This window comes from Cheilinus undulatus, linkage group 19 (genome assembly GCF_018320785.1).
Source record: "Cheilinus undulatus linkage group 19, ASM1832078v1, whole genome shotgun sequence".
In the NCBI taxonomy this organism is placed as follows: Eukaryota; Metazoa; Chordata; class Actinopteri; order Labriformes; family Labridae; genus Cheilinus; species Cheilinus undulatus.
Genome location: NC_054883.1, coordinates 32,142,420 through 32,164,126, shown reverse-complemented (window position 1 = coordinate 32,164,126; position 21,707 = coordinate 32,142,420). Strand labels below are relative to the sequence as shown.

The window sequence follows — 21,707 nt, the reverse complement described above, 5'->3', positions numbered from 1 at the left end:
ATTTCAAAACATTCCATCCTTGCCTCTCAAGATGTCTTCAAAGCTTTTAAAACATTCCATTCTGGCCTGTTAAGAATATTTTATCAAAGCTGATGTAACATTCCAATCTCGATTTTCAAGAGGATTTTATCAAAGCTGATGAATTATTCCATCCTTGCCTTTTAAGATGATGTCATCAAAGTATATTTAACATTCCATCCACACTGGATCTTTAGATGTTGTTTTTGGTTCATTTCTGACATCCTGGATGAGTCTTCTATGCGTTCTTGGGGTCGTTTTGATATGCTGGTCACTTCTTGGATGGTTCACCACTGTTCACAGTTTTCTCCATTTGTGGATAATGGCTAGAAATGTCTTTGTAACCCTTTTGGACTAATAGATGTCAGTGATTTTGTTTCTCATCCATTCTTGAATTTCTTTAGGTAGCACCATGATGCGTTGGAGATCTTTTAGCCTACTTCACTTTGTCTGACTTGTTCTACTTAAGGGATTTTGGGATTCAACAGGTCTGGCAGTAATCAGGCCTGGGTGTGGACAGTGTGACTGAACTCAGCTTTACAAAAAATGTGGCAATTACTTTTCATATTAAACCAGGTAAGGTTGGATGGCTTTTTCCCTTAATAATCAAAATCATCATTTAAAAACTGCCTCTGTGTTTACTCAGGTTATCTTTGTCTAATATTAGAGTTTGTTTGATGATCTGAAACTAAAGATAAGAAATCAAGAAATGGGAGAATACTTTTCCCAGCACTGTAAATGCATATTGTTTCTTCCTTGGCTGATCTGCAGCGTTAAAGTGTCTCTGCGTTGTGTGTTTGATGAATGTAGAGTGACACATCAGCAGTCGACTGTTTTGGTTTCATGGCGAGAAAAGACGGTGTGCAGCTCAGGTTTCATCTGACAGCAGCGTTAAGTGTTTCCTTAACCCTGACCTCGACCTGCATCTATGTGTGCTCTACGTCCACATATTATGTTCCTGGTCAACATGGCTGACATGTCAAACAGAGTACATACCAGCTGACCTCGGCTGACCTCTGTGTGTCGATGTGTGTTCATCTCTTTACACAGGTCACATACGTGATGTGTGTGTGTGTCTTTATTGATGTCAGCTGTAACCACAGAGCCAGCGTGGTGGTGTTCTTCGGCTGAGACACTACTGTCATCACTGCAGCATCACAAACACAAAATCCATCATACTGGCAACGTTTGGGATGGAAACAATATGTGCAATTTTAGCAATGTGCAGATGTTTACCTGCAGTTTTTGGTAACTAAAAACAAGCATTTCCTGTCCAGAACTTCTGTGTTTGTTGCTGTGGTTAGAACTAGTTTTTAATCCTGGTATTCAAACAACAATAGCATAAAATGTCAGCAGACAAAGACAATTCTGTACATGCAATACCTCCACCAGCAACACAGGAATAATCTGATGAAGCATCTTCCCATCCAGAGTCCGACTCTTACCTTCGTCATTGATGAAGTCCTTCAGCGAGGCCCAGGTCTTGTTGTTGCAGAAGAACGAGGCGTTGGATGGCAGGGTGTCGTTGACACAGTGCGCCGTGCTGCGGACACATTTCTGCCGCAGGTTTCCCATGAAGAGCTGCAGGCCGATGAGGGCGAAGACGCTCAAACAGAAGACGGTGAGGATCATCACGTCAGCGAGCTTCTTCACTGACTGAATCAGAGCGCCCACGATGGTCTTCAGGCCTACCGGACGGCGGGGGTGTAAGCACGCAGAGAGGGTTAATATTTATAGAAGTGATGAAAAATGCTTTTAATGAGGGAAATAAGTCAAATTGTCAGGCTGCCTTTAAAGAGAAAAATGCTTGAATCATGAAGTAAAGGGAAGCCAAGACCTCTCGCATTTTGTAGGTCAGATTTCTGCATTATTGATAAATCTAAGCTGCATTAAAAATGCTTTGAGAGGCTTTTACATTTGACAAACGAGTCTCAAAATGACCTCAGTCCTCAATTTCACAAGTATTTTTTGTTGGAAATAAAGTATTTTCAAAGAACTCTTACAAGACTTAAAAAAGCAGAAAAAGATTACAATTCAGTGTTTCTTTGGTGTTCTTCAGCTGGGTTTTAGGGGCTGTGAGCCAAGCTGCTGCTAACTTTAGCTCTTTGGCTATTTTTGACCAATATGCCATCAAAAGACAGGCACAAATATGATAGTCAGATACGACAAACACTCTTGAATTGTGACATATTCAACAATGCTTCCAGGAAGTTTTACAACTTAGTTGTTGAATTGAAACGGACAAATTCAGACGTAAAGTTGTCTGTACAAACAAGGTGAGTTTCTCCATTGAAGGGCCAAAAATGAGAGCAGCAGACGCCCGTATACGGAGGCCACAGTCCTTAACATGGTGGTGACTTGATCAAATCCATAGACATAAATATTTCACTCCAAAGCCAGTAAGAGTCAAATGCAGAGACATAATGTTAATTAACCTTGTGCAAAATTTTTAAGAGGGATGCAAAAATGTTGTATAGTCAAACTTTAAGGGCAGCCATTGATAGCAAGACAGTAACTAAGAGGAGATAAATCCCCATAAAAAAGCACATCAAAGAAAAATAGTTTAACAGGCAGTAGAAAAAGCTCTGCTGTTAGATGAAAATCTCTCATCATTATGACTCATCTAGAGGAAAAGCATTTTCATAAAACCTGGTAAAGTTTCACATCTTCTTACTTTTTCTCAGTCCTTGTAATCTGAGGGTTTTTATCTGACAGCAGCTTTATTTTTTTCAAATAGTCATCATTAACATCACTAAAAGAAATCAGAAAAAAAAACAAGCAGCAAACTCCCCGTTATGTTCAGATAAAGACACACACAAACGAAGAGGAAGATATGGTAAAAACAGCAGGAACAAAACACCATCCGAACACAAAGGCTGCAGACAAGTCGCCAATCCTCGGCCAATCTCGCCAAATCAAAGAAACAACCAGTTCTCCTTTTAAGGTAATTCATTAGAAACAGACACCCTCGGTTCTCATCAGCGTCCAAAGCCTCCATCTCTTTTGTTTTAATGCTGGCTCGTACACTCAGCATCGTCCTGGTTCATATTGTAGCGTCTGTAAGCTAATGAATGAGCAGTATGAATATTTTTAGTCAGAGCTGCGTAAATGACATGCTTTTAATGTTATAACATGTGTCAGACATGGTTATAACCACCTACCGTAGCATTAATGTGTAATGATGTTGAAAAGAAGGTGTTAGCGCTGCATGCTAACATGCAGAGTGGAGACATACAGAGGCTAGCCAGCAACGTCTACACATCTATGTTTCTGAGTCTTGACTATGAACTGCAGAGATTGTCAAATCTCATAAACCCAGATTTTAATCACAATAGAACATAAACAGCATATCAGATGTTAAAACTGAGACATTTTACCATTTCATGAAAAATACTGGCTCATTTTGAATTTGATGGCAGCTAAACATCTAAAAAATGTAGGGACAGGGCCGTGTTGACCATTGTGTAGCATCCCCTCTTCTTTTAACAACAGTCTGTCAATGTCTGGGAAGTAGCTGGGTGAGGAATGTTGTCCGATTCTTGTCTGATGTAGGATTCTAGCTTCTCAACAGTCCTGGGTCTTCTTTGCTTTTCTATTGGTGAAAGGTCTTGACTGCAGGCAGGCCAGTTCAGGACCTGGACTCTTCTCCTGTGAAGCCATGCTGTTGTGATGGATGTGGTATAGGGTTTAGCACTGTCTGGCTGAAAAAGTCAAGGCCTTCCCTGACAGAGATGGATGGGAGCGTATGTTGCTGTAAAACTTCTCTCTACTTTTCAGCATTGATAGCTCCTTTTCAGATGTGTAAGCTGCCCACGCCATAGGCACTAATGCAACCCCATACCATCAGAGATGCAGGCTCTTCAGAACTGAGCCAGGATAACAAACATGGTGGTACCTCTCCTCTTTAGTTTGCAGGACATGGCGGCCATGGTTTCTGATAAGAATTGAATCTTGACCACAGAACAGTTTTCCATGTAGCCTCAGTCCATTTTAAATGAGATTTGGTCCAGAGAGGACAGTGGTTTTTCTGGATCCTGTTCACATATGGCTTCTTTGTTTCATGATCCAGCTTTAACTGTCATTTGTGGATGGCCTGGCCAACTGACAGTGATTTCTGGAAGTGTTCCTGAGCCCATGCAGTGATTTCCAGTACAGAATCATGCCTGTTTCTAATGCAGTAGCCCCTGAGGGCCCCTTCAGCCTTGTCCCTTGCTCACAGAGATTTCTCCAGATTCTCTGAATCTTTTGATGATATTTCACATTGAGGAACATTTTTCTAAAACTGTCACACAATATTTAGGTTAGTTTTTCACAGATTGGTGAACCTCTGTGCCCATCTTTACTTCTGGGAGACTCTGCCTCTCTAAAATGCTTCTTTTACACCCAGTCATGCTGTTGCCAATTAACATAATTTGTTGCAAATTCAACCTCCAGCTATTTATAATTAGCACCTCTTACTTTTCTAGCATTTTGTTGCCCTGTCCCTACTTTTTGAGATGCGTTGCTGCCATCAAATTTAAAATGAGCTCATGTTTTTCATGAAATGGTACAATCTGATATGTTGTTTATGTTCTATTGCGAATAGAATGTGGGTTTATGAGATGTGACATGATTTTTACACTTCACACAGCATCCCAACTTTTTTGGAATTGGGGTTGTACATTCCTCTTGTTTTAAACTGACCAAGAAAAATGAAAAAAAAAAAAAAAACTGAACTGTCTCTCTATTTGTGTGTGTCAGATGGAAATACAAGACTATATTTTACTGTAGAAAGAGAAAATACTGCTCTGAAAGGTCAGGACGGAGATTGAAACCTGGTTTTGAAAGGATCTGGTTCTGTGGCATGGGGACCACTTGCTTTATCATAAGTTTAAAACTAACTTTCGCCTTTATTTTGTATCATTACTTTTTTGTCTTTCTTGTCTTCTTCCATTAGTGTCTTTAGGGCGCTTTACCAGCCCAGATTGTTTTAAAAGAAAGAAATTCATGTCTGAAGAAACAGAAGGTACATCTCTAAAACTCGGTAAAAACACCTTCCTATTCATAAACTGGGTATGTTATGGTAAACTGGCCTCAGTTTCTACTTTTAAGCATCAAAGAGTGAGAATTTTAGAAACCATTTTCCCTCTTTCCCTCTTCTTTGATTGGTAAGATTCCTCTCAGGAGTTTTTTTAAGTAAAGTTGCTGTTTGCTGAGCCTCTGATGTCCACTCACAGCCGTTATCAACAAAACTTTAGCGTTTATTTCTGCATACCACCTAAGCATACTTTATTAAACATGTGTATAGCATTCAGTAGGTGGTATGCAGGATGAGATCTCAAACACAGCCCATGATTCAGAGCTTCCAGAAGGCTCCGGCTGAGATGGGACATTTGATGTTCACTCCCCTGCGTCGGCGTCCTCACCTGGGATGACAGAGATGGTTTTGAGCGCTCGCAGCACCCTGAACGTCCTTAAGGCTGACACATTACCCAGGTCCACAAACTCAGTCACATATCTGCAACAAGGCGGGAGACAGAAGCACAAAACAGACAGACACAGAAGGGTATGACCACACTGAGCAACAACGAGCCAGCACAGAGGGAGAGAAGAAGAATGGAGATACAGAGAGAGAAACAGCAGAGACACGCCGGGTGTGGAGGTTCAAGCCAAACATCAACTTTATATGAAGGTGAAATCAGACGGTGGAAGCTGCTCACATGGAGGTTGATCTGGAGAACTTTCACAGAACTTTAAGCTATTAAAACATCTTTTGGCTGAAAATTCAAGCTTAATTGATCCTTAACTTCTGATTTAAGTATCCTCAGAGGTTTGTTGTTAAAGCACATTATGAAGGAAATTGTTTGGTTACTGATTTTTGGAGCTAAACTTTGAGGACTTCTGTGCTTATTATTTTACCTTAGAGGATGTTATTTGCAAGTTAGGCTAATTATCGTACATTTTGCTTGCTTAAAGTTTTCTGTCATTGCAACAGCATGCTCCTTCAGGAAATGTTTACGATGGCTGAGTATAATTATCAGCAAACATTAACACTTACTTTAATTGCTGACTTTACAAACTGCCCAGCTTTTAATTCTCTGGTCTGCAGTTTGCAAACTACCATGAAATTTGACATTTGCAGCCATTAATCTAATCAAACATCTCCAAATCTTTTGTTTCATTAATTTTGCAGCCATTGATAAAATTCAACATCTCCAGTTCGGTTTCATGTGTTCAGCTTCATTCATCTGACTTTTCCTTCTCCATCGTGTCCTCAGTTCAGATCAGGTGATAACACCTCTGACTCCTGATTGGGCAAAGAGTGGGAAGTGGGCAGGGCTGGTACTGCAGGACATGGCAGACAGTGGACGAACACTAGAGGACGTTCACGACGAAAGTCACGACGACGAGTGTTTCTGCTTATTTTGTCTATCCCGTGTCGCCCCCTGGTGGTGGTGGTGGTGAGGCCTTACCTGGGATGACTGAGATAGTTTTCAGGGCTCTCAGCACTCTAAAGGTTCTCAGCGCCTGCAGGTTCCCTACTTTGATAAACTCTGTTAACAGCCTGTAGGGGGCAGTGTGGTGGTTGTCAACATACAACAAAAGGAGAAAAACATAACAAAGGTTGAAAATACTGTAGTGATCGAAATGGTTTAAGAAATATGTGATTTTAAAGCTCTGACAATGGACCAGACTTAACAGACCGTGATCTCATGGCGGCCAAGTTCCTGTGATGTCACGCTGATGTCAGGTTGGGAAATTACCTATTTTCATGTCATACTGTTAACAATTAATCCATCCATCCATCCATCCACCCATCCACCCATCCATCCATCCATCCATCCACACATCTATCCATCCACACATCCATCCATCCATCCATCCATCCATCCATCCATCCATCCATCCACACATCCATCCATCCATCCATCCATCCATCCATCCATCCATCCACACATCCATCCATCCATCCATCCATCCACACATCCATCCATCATTCCACACATCCATCCATCCATCCACACATCCATGTAACAATAATCCATCCATCCATCCATCATCCATCCCACCATCCCTCAATCCATCCATCCATCCTTCCATCCATCCATCCATCCATCCAGAAGTAGTACAATTCAGTAAGTTAGGTAAGTTTAAATAAATATGCTTTTTAATATGAAATGTGGTCTGATCTCTCTGGGCTTCTGTTGTCCTTGTCATCACTTTTCAAACATTTAGATGACAGACTCTCCCAAAACTATAAGTATAACATGATAACAACATTTTAGTTTCCCATGCTGAGAGTGATATCACACAAACTTGGCCGCCATGGGCACAGGGTAGATCTTTGTGAGAACCAAAATGATCAAATATAAAACATGTACTGGAATTTGGATTATTACTATTATAAGCAGCTAGATTACAACCATATTTCCAAAAAAGCTGGGACATTGTCTAGAGTGAAAAACAAACAGAATGTGATGATTTTAAACACTGAACCCTTATAATTGATTTGAAAAAGCACAAAAACATAACATCACATGCTCAATCAAAAATATGAGAGTGTTTTACCCATTTTGATTTTGATGTCAGCAGCATATTCCAATAAAGCTGAGACATGGTCAAGGTCACTCTTTAACATTTTTTTTTTAACAACAAGCATGAGCGCCTTTCTAGCTTTATGTCTAATGGGGTTTCACTGTTTTATAGATCATCATTTCTTGTGTTTGTATTCCCTTCTAGACAGCGTCCCAACTTCTTTGGAAACAGGGTCGTATAACAGAGAAGTCCAAATGTATATATCTTAAAATATCTAAAGAAAAAAGTTTGTGTTTCTTATTGTGTTTTTCTTTTTACACATCAAGAAATAAAAACTGTGTCTTGAATCTAAATATAAAGAGGGACAGATGAGATGTTTTACTACCTTTAAATTCTCTATAAAACTAAAAATGTTAACTTAAACACATCCACTCTGCACTAGAAAAAAATGCATGGGCATTGACATTAATTAATGTTGACTACAGCTCTAATGGCTGCTGATAAGCCCAAAAAAACATTGGAGGAAAGAAAATACAAATAATAGTTTTCTAATTATTTTCATGAAGTCCAAGAGGACATGAAGGTCTGTTTCACACTGAGTCCTGTACTGATGATTTTCTAAATTGTTTTCTGATGTGAATTAAAATGTTGCTTACACACGTTTGAGGAATGCTAATTTCAGATAAAGCCCATGTAGGTGCTTCTTTAGGATTAATGATAAATAAAGCAGTGATATCTGTTAAACACAGCTGTGATTGAAGCCAATAAAAACTCCATAAAGCAGTCATTTTCCTAAAGTAAGTGTCTAATGAGAATAAGATGACATGTTTGTACACAGCCTCCCTGTGAACATCCGGCTCCCCCCCCCCCCCCCAAAAAAAAAAAAAAAAAACAGATCGAAGGGCGCCGGGTGACGATGGACGTTTTTGGCCCCCTGTAAGATGGAGTCATCTGATCCTGAGCTGCTAACAACCCACCATTACGGCTCATATTTCACCGGCCGTTGACTGGCAGGCTGATTGAATTACAGTGGAGGCGGAGGGGGGAACGACGGTCAGAACAGGCCGTTTACATGCAGGCAGAGATGACCAGGAGATAAAGCAAAGACACTTCGCAGCAAAGAGGGCAAACATCAGGCCTGCTCTGCACGTCATGGAGCTAAATCCACATTTATTCCTCATGTTTTACATGTTTAAAGCTGTCATTTGGTAAAAACCATCATCTTTATGAAACTTTAGGATGATTAGAGTTATTAAATATCCTTTGACAGCAGAAAGAGGAAATTTTCTTGGCCTTAAAAATGCTGAATACTGAAGCATATGAGAAGTTCGGTAAAAATCCATTTTGAGCTTCATTTTTAAAAAAGGTGAAACCAACTCACAAGAGATTTAGAATATTTAGGGACCTTGTAATGATTTCTTAGAACTTTAGCAGACATTTGTCCTTTTATTGAGGAATCTGGGAACTGTAAAGAAAAACTTCCAGGTAGGAACACCAGAAATAATCGACATATGGGTTGTTATTTAAAACCAACATATCAGCTGTAGATATAGGCTCATATCAGCTATAAATACCAACTCTATGTACAAGTAATAGGTTGTGAAAATAAATCCCATTAATCAAGATTAGTTAAGATCCACGATTTTGCACTAATTGCTGCACTGATTTTTAAAAGATGATCAATCTCATGCTTTATTGTCCCTTTCAGTAGTCTCTCTGCAGCCACAGTGATGTAAAATAAGTCCACCACTGCTCCTTAATGTCTCATAGACAGCTCAGTGGACAAGTCAGAAGACATCTGAACCTTGTGATTTCAAATGTTTAACTTTATAATGTTCACTTTATTCGTGTTCAATCCATAACAAACTCTTTTTTCTGTGGTTAAGTTAATGTCATAATCTCCAATCTACTAAAAAGTCTTATTTTCTTTCTGGCCTGTCCATAGAATTGGCCGGGCCCCTGAGAAACTCAGAGTAGGGCCATCCCCAGGTGGGATTTATTAATATAAATGCATGCATATTGGATCAGAAGCATGAGTCCTAGCCTCCTGGCTAACGCTAGCTTCCCTCTGAAGCTGAAAAGTATTACAACAAGTTATTGTTGGGTTGAAATGTTCTTCAACAAGTTTCACTTTCCTTATTTTCTGGCATCCTGACTTTTTCTAAGTCATGGCATTAGACATATCATTACAGGTCAGATGGTTTAAATCAGTGTGTTTTTCCATGCCGTTAGTATTACTTTGAAAAATGGCTCAGGGCCTGTGTCCACAGCCAGTGGTTGTAGCACTGGACCATTTTCACCTGCAACCATTGTGCTAGGTTACAAGGTTGACACCTTTCAGTACCTGTCACACCGTCTTAAATTGGCACTGTGTGCCAGGAAATTTCAAGGAAATATCACAGAGAAAACATGAAGGCCGACAAACTTTAAATGCTTATTGTGTTGTGGAGTTTTGACAATATTTGCAACCTTGGAAGCCTTTTATAGTTTCTTGTGCTGCAGGAAATATCTGCATTTGTTATGATTTGAGCAGATATCTGTGGTACACAAAGAAAAACATAAGGCATGATTCTACAGTGCTTTAAAGTGAAGTTTTCCAAAGGTTTTAAGATTTTTATTGACTTATCAGAGATTTAATGACCTGTTGTTTCAGATAAAATATTTATTGATGAGTTTTTTCAGATAAAAAATGAAAATGTGGCGTCTTTACTGCTGTAAAAACACAGCAGATGAGTCTGCCGCTGCTGGTCTGTGATGGCACCCATTAACACTTCATTACAGCCGCCATATCGGTAACACGGAGGCGGAGCCTGTGAGGTGATAGACTCTGTTACCATGGGAATCCTGAGTAAGTGGGAGGGGAAGGGAGCATCAATCAGACATCTATAGTGTGTGTGTGTGTGTGTGAGGATGTGTGTGTCTATTTACTGACCATCACTCTGGTTTTAATAAAGCTTGGGATGCAGAGGGGTGATGTGTCAGGGGCGGCGTGTGCGTGTTTACAGAAGTTAAAGACGTGTGTGTTCATACATGGACCACACAGTCAGTTAACAACTTCTCCATCCTTGGCGTGTCTCTGAGTGTGTAACCAGGTGACTTATGTGTCCCTGTCCGGCTAAAGATCCATCTGACCGCGGAACGGCCTCTGGTTCAAGGACGACGCCCACTCTAGTCGTGTGTGTGTGTGTGTGTGTGTGTGTGTGTGTGTGTCTGTGGTCAGACTAGAGCGACAGCTTGGCCCTGAACCATAAACACACCAAACAAAGGAAGGAAATAGAGCTGATTTTACTCCAACATTTCTGTTTTAATTATGTTGTTCTTTAAATTTACCATGTGGACTCAATCACCCAGAATGCCTTTCTCACAGTCCCTGAAAATTTCCCATTCATTTTTCCCACAGTGGATTTGATTATTAGCCATAATGTCGTAACCATCCAGAGTGGATGTACTATGAGCTACCTTAGCGTGAAGTGATGAGATATTCTCATGTAGAAAACAAAGGTTTGTGTATCAGCCTCATTCTAAAGAAACTACAGCACTCCAGTACCCATAATCCTTAGTGTCAGAGCAGAGTCTCTGATTGGTGGAGCCCACAGCAAACCTGGAAATTTTTGCGATGCCTGTAAGCATTGACATGCAGCCGTATACACACAAATTCTAAAAAATTAAAGTGTTGTTGTATTTGTTTTATTGTATTTTCAAGCGTAATGCTCCTATTTTATTCAGCTGCTGCTAACTCTAGTTAAAGAATTAATACAGGTTTGTTTGGAAAATCGTCATCGTCTAGAACAATTGGTTCACAACCCCTGGTCCAGGTCCCCCTAGGAGAGGCACTAGAGATCTCAAGATTAGATTGGCATACATTAACTAAGATTATAGACATATATAAATCTATTTTCTTTGGGTTTTGTCTATGAAACTATTAAATTTGATGTTGTTTTTTGAATGTAAGCGGTCTTAGGGAGGCGTTTCTTACATATAAGTAGGGGAGCTCCAGGAAAAAAGGTTGGTAACCACTGGTCTAGAATAGGACCGGGCAATTTGAGATTTTCAAATTGCAGAAGGTGTAATATTTTTTCAACCTGAAATGTGTTTTAAGATACAAATTTCTTACTTTTTTGCAACATAGATGTCATGCTCTACACATCATACAATCACTGAAGTGTCATTATTTTAATAGTGTGAAAAAACATATTCCTTGATTTTGTAAGTTTTTCTTCATCAAAATGATAATAAAAAATCATCTTGAATTTGAGTTTAAATAATTGTAATTTTTTCCCCCCAAAAAATTGTTCAGCCATTGTTTAATTTCTGTAATACTGTGCAGGTTTAAATATTGAATATTTTATTGCTTGGTTCGGTTGGAAAAAAAAGATGAGGAACTTAAAAAATAATTGCATATCAAATTGCAATATTTTGAAAAAAAAAAAAGATCACACCAGATTATTTACCAAAACTGTTCAGCCCTAGTTTAGAACTGCTGCTATGTCAGAAAATGTCCTCAGTGCTCATTGATGCTTTAATTCTGCGTGGTAATAAATGTGAACACTACAGTTATGGTCAGGAAGTGTCTCTCTCCAGGCTGTTAGTGCCAGGAGAGACAGACACAGTTCTCCACCATAAAGCTCTGGTGGATTGTGGGATATGCAGTTCTTCCATCTTTAAGAAAAAGTCACACAGTCTTGTGAATTTGCCTTTCATCTCCATTTTGAAACCCAATTTTTGTGCTGAATGTTTGATACTCTCAAATATTTATGGACTTGATTGGCTTAGTTCCAGGATTAAAAACACTGATGTGGGGTTTTTTTGAAATGTCAATGCTGGATTTAAATGCAGAAATTTACTTCCAGAACCAGAGCTGCCAAAAAGTGGGCAGACACTGTTGAGCTCTATAAATGTCTTAACAGAGATGGAGCCGTTAAAGGAGTCCTGTTCAATCTTTTGAAGGATGTGAGGAGTTAGAATACTCCTAAACGCTGCAGTTTGTACCTTAAATATTTGAATGTGTGGTGAATAAACTCTTAATATGCTGATGTACAACAGGATGTTTCGATGAATCCTTAATGGTCTGGTTACTCTCACATGATAATCTGTTATTGGACTACTAAATCAAATGGTTAAATTAACAGATTCATTAATTAGTCTGGATTATCTCCACAGTCTCACTACAGGGCCATTAAAACATGTCACATTTATCTCACTTACTCCTCTCATGTTGGGTTTAAATCTGCTGAAGTGTTAATTTCATGCCACAAACCACAGTGAAAAACTGAAAGACTCCTCTAAGATATTAAAGGAGAAAAACAAATGAAGTTTGGTTTGGTACCACATAAAAAGGTGATTTTTGGTTGCATAGTCCTGCTGAAATGAGATTTTAAAGGTTATTTTTCTCCCCCTAATATCTCATTAACGGTGCAGAAGTCTGCTTCAATGAATGACAACAAAACCAGCCATCTTTTAGACTTTTTTGAGATTATTTTTGGACACAGAGGGCACAGGCTACTGCGTCGGTAGAAGTCCTCACACAGCTAAAGTAAGAGAAACAAGACCCCACCATTACACAGACACACATTTCATATTAGACCTAAATTAGCCCCTTGAGATGTCTAACTATCTAAGCATGTGCAAAGTGATTTAGGGCATGTCAGTGTTATTACTGGTAAGGTGCAAACTCAGGACACAAAACCAGCAGAGTGCAGAGAAGTTGCCGCAGGTCTCCTGATTCTTCTACCAGTGTTTTGTGTGTGACATGAATCAAACCAATCAGAGCTTAAGCCTTCATTCCCTTTCAGAGCTAAGAATCTAGAAATTATTCCATGAAATCAGAGTAACTGTGAGCTATTTTGAGGTAGCAGATGCTAGCTGGTCCAAGCTCTGGTGAAAGGGGTTTCACATCTTTATGTTTTTTTTCTTCTGTGCATGGTCCTGTAAATTAACATACAGGCTGGTTGAGATCACCTAGATAGGGTTCAGTTTTCAGCTCTTAGATGAGAAAGAAAAGAGTTAAAATTCTCTGTTTATTTGATTGTTTGAAGTGCTACACTACACATATCATTTCCTGTACATACTTTACATTTAAAGCCCCTTAGAAGGTGGAGTATCTCTGCATTCAAGTCTGATGTGGGGATATTAATAAAGTCTGTCAGCGTTGAAGCATTCTAGGTCAGAGAGTAAGACACTGAAGAATTTAAATTGTAATAATTGTGTGCTATTTTGTCTCCCTGCTCTGTAGTTCAGCCCCGCCTCACTGGATGAAACAGTACAGGGTCATTGGTATCCACATGAACAAGCAGAACGGTGACAGCTGAATGTAAAGTACTCCCAAAAATCAATGATTATTAATGATTACAATTTCAAAAAAGTTGGGGCGCTGTGTTACATGTAAATAAAAACAAATCTCATGAACCAATCTGTGAAAAACTAACCTAAAAATTGTGTGACAATTTCAGAAAAATGTTCCTCAACGTGAATTGTGAAGACTTTGAATCTCCCACCATCTACAGTCCATAATATTATCAAAAGATTCAGAGAATCTGGAGAAATCTCTGTGAGCAAGGGACAAGGCTGAAGGGGCCCTCAGGGGCCACTGCATTAAAAACAGGCATGATTCTGTACTGAAAATCTCTGCATGGGCTCAGGAACACTTCCAGAAATATCCGTCAGTTGGCCAGGTCATCCACAAACGACGGTTAAAGCTGGATCATGGAAAGAAGACGCCATATGTGAACAGGTTTCAGAAACCCTGCTGTCTTCTCTGGACCAAAGCTCATTTATAATGGACTGAGGCAACACGATGAACTGTTCTGTGGTCAAAATTTCTTAAAGTCTTATCATAAACCCTCAACGTGGACTAAAGAGGAGCATCTTGTTATCCTGGCCCAGTTCTAAAGCCTGCATCTCTGATGATATGGGGTTGCATTAGTGCCTATGGTGTGGGCAGCTTACACATCTGGAAAGGAATTATCAATGCTGAAAAGTGAAAAGTGAGAGAGAGGTTTCAGAGCAACATATGCTCCCATCCAGACAACGTCTCTGTCAGGGAAGGCCTTGACTATTTTCAGAAAAGACAATGCTAAACCTTATACCACATCCATTACAACAGCATGGCTTCACGGGAAGAGAGTCTAGGTCCTGAACTGGTTTGGCCCTGTCTTTATTTTTTTGAGATGTGTTGCTGGTATCAAATTCAAAATGAGCTAATATTTTTGTGAAATGGTAAAACATCTCAGTTTCAACATTGTATATGTTGTTTTTGGTCTATTGTTAATAAAATATGGGTTTATGAAATTTGGCAATCATTGCATTTTTTGATTTACATTTTACACAGTGCCCTAGCTTTTTTTGAATTCTTGCAGAATTTTTAATAAGCAGCTATTTGAAAGCCTTAATCCTGCTTGCTTGTCATCTTTTCTGCATCTTGGATGAATTCAAATCAGCTGTGAGTGAAATCATGACCCCATGAATGCAGAGAGACTGGAATGATAAGAACCTAAAAGAGTCACATCCCTAACAGATTTAGTATCAGTAAAAGTGTGATAAATCAGGATTTAAAGGTACAGTATCTTTGATATCCTCATGAACCAGCAGCACAGTGATGGCCTGAATGTTAAGCACACATCATCAGCTACATGTTTAAGCCCTGACTCTTTTAATGGCGGATTTGTCCTTTAAGTGGAGCCATCTCCCCTCGCCCTCCCTCTGAGGGCCTCGCCGTCGGGTCGTACGGGTCTCATTATGTAACCGATCAGACACGACGGGACTCCCACCGTCCGAGGGCACCTTCATCAGCATGCTTCAATTTAGAGAGCGGCCATTCTGGAGGTGACACCTCTTCATTACGCCGCGTGCTAACCTCAGAGCCGAGCTGTGGGGTCAAGTATTGATCCGATCGGTTCTTCCTGATCATTTATCTTCCCGCCGGCGTCCCTCACTGCACGCCTCCAGCTGTGATTGATCGCCGCCTGATCGCTAACCAAACCAAACCGCAGCGATTTCACATCAATCCGTCAATTACTGAAGTGGACTGTCACGTTTCTTTTTTTCTCTGAAACAAAGCATCAGATTGGTGGCATGCAGAGGAGACAGAGCCGCCGTATCTGTGTGGGTTGAATTGACGGTTTGACGCTCGCTGATGTGCTCAGGGAGTTAGGAAGCTTTTCAAACCCATAATTTAGAAAATGTGGGGCTGTCATAGAGAAAAGTACTCAGAGTCAAGTCATCATATTCATCCAGTTCTCATCCAACCGGAAATTATTCGCTCATCCCTCTGTGGAGCGCCTTTTTTCCCAGTTTCCTGTTTCCATATTGGCTGCTAGTTTGTGTCTGTTTGTTGATTCAACTTTTCCTGTTATCTCTCTTTAAAGGAGCCCAACAAAAACATTTTTCTGGGAGGTTTTCAGCTCTCCTCGGATATCTGTGATAGTCTACTTCAAAAAGTGCAGTTTCTCCTCTCTAAAAGTATAGATAAACGCTCCACAAAGCTGTTTCCAAGGCAGAGAGGGGATTGTGTAATCATTGCACTGAACTCAATCCAAGTAGGACAGCAGCAATATGTTGCTTCCTGACTCATAAAAGGAGCTTTCAGGTGGTTTCATACTTACTCTACACACCTCATTATCATTTCACTGATCAAAACTTTCACTTTAAGACTTGTTTACTGCATGAAAATTAGTCTGCAGTGTGTTAAAATAATAATGAGAAGGCTTTATCGGAGAATTCTCCCTTTGTGCTGCTTTCAAGGACTCTCTATAACTTTGACTTTCCCAACTGAAAATTATTTAAATTCTAAGTTAAACTCTTGAAAATATACTTCATAGAATTGAGCGGGAGGCCAGCTGCTGTGGAGCTCCCCACTAAGGTTGGGCTGTAATATAGAAATAATCCAGGGGTATTTCAAAACAGCTTTAAATAACCATCCTGATTAAATCTGCTGTGTATTATACGCAGGTTTATGCTAAATGCCTTAACCTGAGAACTGAGCTTCTGTTTGAATGCATTTTTAGTTCCTCTACTTATTTGGAATCAATAGTACCTGAAAAGTTTAAACGCTCAGCCTCGCCACTGAAAAGGAAGCAGTTTTCATCACAAACTAAGTCCGTAGATCTCCTGAAGGTCACGTTTCTGCAGAAAAGACAGCACTGGATCGACGTTAATCATATGACTTGACTCAGTTGGTCAGTAAGAAATGGTGTCAGTCATTGAGAGAGGGATGGAGGAGTCCCAAGGACTGGTTAGAGCCTAGCATCAATAACAGTTCCACCAAAAGTTCAGAATTTTAGGGAAATTTTGCTTTCCAAAATTCATAAAATTATGTGAAATTTTGAAGAAATTCACCAAAATTTCAGTGAAAATTCTAAAGCATATTTTCAAAGTACCTCATACAAAGTATCCCAAAATTTCTTTAAATATTCCCAAGTGGTTCAGTTAAGCTTTATCCCAAAAACTCAGTTAAAAAAATCCCCAGAACTTTCATAAAGTCCTAAAATTTACAAATTATTTTTCCCAAATTCAATTATGCCCCCCCCCAAAAAAAAGGAAAAAGAAAAAAGATGAAACCCTCAAAAAATCAAATAATTCTTTCAGATTTCCATGAAATCCGTCAAAAATATCCAAAATATCCAATAAAAAAATCCCCAAACCTTCTATAAATTCCAGACACAAAACTCCACTGTTTCTGCCGCAAAAACAGTGACGACTGAAGCTCTTTTAGTTTGTTTTATATCCGTTTAAATATGAATCATCAAATTAAAGTGAAAATGCAGTGATTTATTTTGAAATGTTGAAGAATTAGAGAAAAAAAAGGTCTTAAATCAAAGTTAACTCCAAGATTCTCCAAATGTAAACAGAATTTTCTGCTGAGTAAATGTGCTGTGTCATTTTCCCCCACTTAGTTGAGGAAACGTGGACTTTCCTGACTCATGCTTATTAACTTTATTAATGACACATGATGCTGCAGCCTCCAGTTTTCTCCTTATTTCCTCTCCCAACACTTCGACTGACAGCTCAATGAGACGCAGAGTTTCTCCTGACTTTGCAAATGTGTCCGACTATAACAAACACGCCTGACTTCAACCCGGACGTGTTCGACGCCGTGTTCCTGGGCAGCAGAGACGGGCTTGTGCTAGTCTTCATTTTTAATTCCACAGCTCTAATCCCGTCAGTACAACACAGCCCTGTCACACTCTGCTGCTCTCTTTAAAAGTCACTGATAAACTCCGCTCAGCTTCACTGCTGCAAACGGTAAAAGCTCTCCACTCAGATGAAAATGAAGGAATAACCCACCTTTCCTAAAGGGGCTTTTAATGTGAAACATACAGGAAATCTTTAGAGTAGAGTAGCTTAAAAACAATAAAGTTCAGGTAAATTTAATGAAGTTACAGGTGATGCTTTTTTTTGTTTCCTTGACTTAGAGCTGGAAAATAAAAGGATCTAAAGTATCTCAAACAGCTTCTACATTTATTCCTAAAACAGGAAGACTTTTGATGAGGATTTGGAAAGTTTTTTCCAAAATTTGGCGAGACAAGACCATGCAAAAAATATTACTATAATTAAAGACACTAAAACCCATTCTCTTGTCCTTGTTGTACTGAATATGAGGTTTAAACTTCTTCAATAAGGGCTCAATTGTTTTGGGGTCCAATAGGGGGTGTTAAATGTGTGTAACAGTGAATAAAATGGCTGTTTTTGTGTTTTTGAGTGTTTGTGTGACTCACGCCATGACGATGACGCTGAAGTCGAGCCAGTTCCACGGGTCCCTCAGGAAGGTGAAGGGCCCCACACAGAAACCCCTCGCCAAGATCTTTATGAGGGACTCGAACGTGTAGATGCCGGTGAACGTGTACCTGAGAGAGGGAAGCAATGGAGTAATAATCAGAGGATGGAAGAGGACAGGAGAGGATATGCAAGGATGATTTTAAAAAAGAGTAAAGGAATAAAAGAGCAGAATAAATATTAATAACAAGGGCAGACCTGCAGCCAAACATCCTTCATTTATTTATTTTGTCCCCAGAAACAAGTTTTAACCCGACGGGGTGTCAACTCAACCGTGCAGAGACGGACAGACAGGGGAGAGAGAGAGAGAGAGAGAGAGAGAGAGAGGCAGTCACGTCAGCAGCAGCTGCACAGCTGGAAGCCACGGGGCAAAAATACATGTTTCCCCCACTAACCCCTGTTAAAAAGGTATTCAGAGAGTTCCAGTTCTGGACATGGGCCTTTTAGGAGACCATGATGAAATTCTGCTGCAGCCTCTCTTTGACCTGGGTCCATTTTTACACATGCTGGGGTCTGAAGCAGGGGTTTTAAACCATAATAAAGGTGCAAGAGACCAGGGAACCCCATTGTACCTGAAGGTGGTTGAAGTATAGATGAACACAGCGATGCACAGTCATTAAATTTTTTTTTAACATTACTTCTGCTTCAGCATGAAACTCACCAAATTACAAGCAGAAGTCCAAATTGAACATGCACATATAACCTTTTGTTTTATTTTATTCTTTTTTACACGATAATTGGTCAATTTGGATTATTTTCTCCTCATTTTAATGCATTTATCTACTTTTTTGAGGGCAACAAAGCTGTTTGTCCTATATAATACAATAATTCCCCAAGAACTCTGGAAAACTGAGTAAAATTAAATGGATGCCTTCGCCTTTTTAGCCACATAAATATGCTTCAATGGTTGAAAATGTAAAAAAAAACCTTGGCCCTGTACTGCTCTGGCCTCCTGATGGTCATAATCAATATGTTAGCTGTGCAGGGATTTCCTCCTAGTCCGGCAACGAGAGCCCTGAGGGCTTTTCTTAGCCACCTTTAGACAGCTGAAGCATCAGGAGTACTCCCCTAGTTAGGTCTTCATTGTAAGTGTCTTTGTGGGATGCAGTTTCAGGGACTGGGGGGTGCAAACTCCACCTCCTTGTTACTTTCAAATCTTGTTAGAGAGTTGCACAGCTCTGGGAGATTTCCTGTAAAACTCAGTTTGGAGTGTGCCTCTGGAAAATCTCTGTTTGGAAGGCCATGTACCCCAGAACTTCACCCTACCTCTCCTATTCAGCATCAATCAGGACACTCTTCCCCATGATATGCAAAACATAGAGGTAGTCTTCTTTTGGCTAATTGGTGAAGCAATCTTTAAGAGCAATGCCAAAACTTTCTGTGTATATCAGGCTATTTAGTACCATAAACGTCCAGGTTTAAAAATAACCAATCTTGTTTTCTTGCAGATAAAAACATGTTTGTTTGTTTTTTGGTACCAGAGTTTATGCCAAATGCTCAGCCAAACGTCCTCCTCCTCCCTCATGAGCTGCTCCCCAGCCTGGATGCCATTACACCATCAGAACAAAGAGTACAGGCATCTGTTGGCAGTGCCACTTTCAACATGGGAATCCCCTTCAACCCCCCGTAGGTGATTCTGATTGGTGCGCACAACTGGTCAAGAGAAAAAGAAAGAGAGAGAGGCAAACAGAGGAACAGATGTACTTACTCCAGGTATTTGGCCCAGTACGCCGGCTCAGACATGGCCATGAAGCAACAGTTGGTCAGGATGGTGCACATGATGAACAAACTGAATAATGTGAGCAGGTTAAGGAAAAAAACTAGTTTGACAGTTTCAACACATACACACACAGCACAAGTCTTTTTATATCTATACATTCAGAAACATTTTATAACATGATTTAATGTTTAAGCAGCTTCAAAATTAATGCACATGTGGAAGTGCCTTAAACCTTAGATCCCAGTCTTCCTTATGGCCAGTATTAAAGGAAATATAGTTCTGAGACCATTTAGAGGCAAAGTCCAATTTTTTGTGTGATAACACACTAGATATGTTGGAATAAGGTCGCCGTAACCATGAAAACACTGAGCCCTACGTGTGACCGTTCGAAAGTTTTTCAACCCTCTCTTAGCTAGGTTTAATTTGGGCAGGGCAAATGTAGGGTCCAATGACATCATGGGTTACTATATGAATTGCCCCGCCCCCTAACGCTACAATGATATAAAATCACTGAGTAGTTCATCTTGTGAGTTAGCTAATGTTACTGCCTTCATTAAAAGTTAACCCCTTAAAACCTGTTGTATCATATTTGATACATACTTTTATGATATCTCTATCTAATCAATATGATCAATAAATTACAAAAAAAATTTCTGAATACAATCTGATAAATGATAAAAATGCCCTCAAGGGGATTATCAGTTACCAAAAACACCTACTGTATCAAATGAGATACAATATGTCAAATTTTATGAAAATTTTAAATTTTTTGGATGTCAGTAGAAAGTGAAATAAATATTTCAGTTCCAAAAAATGAGAATTTTCTGGCTGTAATTTGTGTATTCAGGCTTTAAAGGGTTAACATGCTTTCCCAAATTTATCACTCACATTGGACTACGGGTCATTAAAAGCATCACAACAGAGAGATTTGTGCCAGAAAACAGTAAACTTAATCCCCAACTTCTGTCTCTGCTCTGGCACAGAGCCAAGCAGCCAAGCTCTGATCAAAGGTCGCCTTAAGGTCAGGGAGCAGGTTATTTACTGGAGTGCTTGTCTATTTTTTCACTTTTTTATTATTTTTATTATCTTATGTTTTTATTTCAAACAACCAAAGTATAAAGCATAAAAAAAGAAAGACAAAATAAATTTTAAAAAAGAAAAAAGACAAAGGAGGAAAAGAACAAAAGAGAATAACCAGGAACAAACATCTTACCTGCTGAAGGTGTGTTTTAATCCATATTTCACTTATCTTCAGCCATGGATGATTAAAAGAAGCAGACTTTGGCTTTGTCCCTCTCAAAGCAGCCACAGTTCAATCCCTCATGTCTGTTAGCATCACCATACTAAAGTTTAGTCGAGTCTCCAATAGACACGTTTATTCCTGCCAAATCTGTCACAATAAAAGCCTCCAATTCTAGTTATAATTGAAGACTTTTATTTTGAAGAGAAATACCATGTGCTCAGCAGCAATGTAACAACAAACATGTCTCAGAAAACAAGAAAAGCGACATATCAGAAAATGAGATCTGTGTAATTCCTGAAGAGTTAAAAACAGGAAGAAAAGGAAACTGAGACTTTTTACCTCTAAACTGGCATAAATGTGATTGTTTCTCTGGTGGCTTGAAAATGGAGTTGCAACACAGCAGACAGACGATTCCTCCATTCAGGTTTGAGCATTTTAAAA

General features: G+C 39.5%; 1 protein-coding gene across 1 annotated transcript in view; it reads right to left on the bottom strand.

The window, feature by feature from the left end:
- Window positions 1–21,707, bottom strand: part of LOC121527710 (sodium channel protein type 4 subunit alpha-like) — a 211,113-nt gene that overhangs the window by 171,826 nt on the left and 17,580 nt on the right. The window contains exons 4-7 of the mRNA XM_041814736.1: window positions 20,012–20,101; window positions 18,246–18,374; window positions 5,424–5,515; window positions 1,464–1,706 (exon numbers count right to left, since the gene is read on the bottom strand). Coding sequence (XP_041670670.1) covers window positions 1,464–1,706; window positions 5,424–5,515; window positions 18,246–18,374; window positions 20,012–20,101 — 554 coding nt within the window. The remainder of the gene's footprint in view (window positions 1–1,463; window positions 1,707–5,423; window positions 5,516–18,245; window positions 18,375–20,011; window positions 20,102–21,707) is intronic.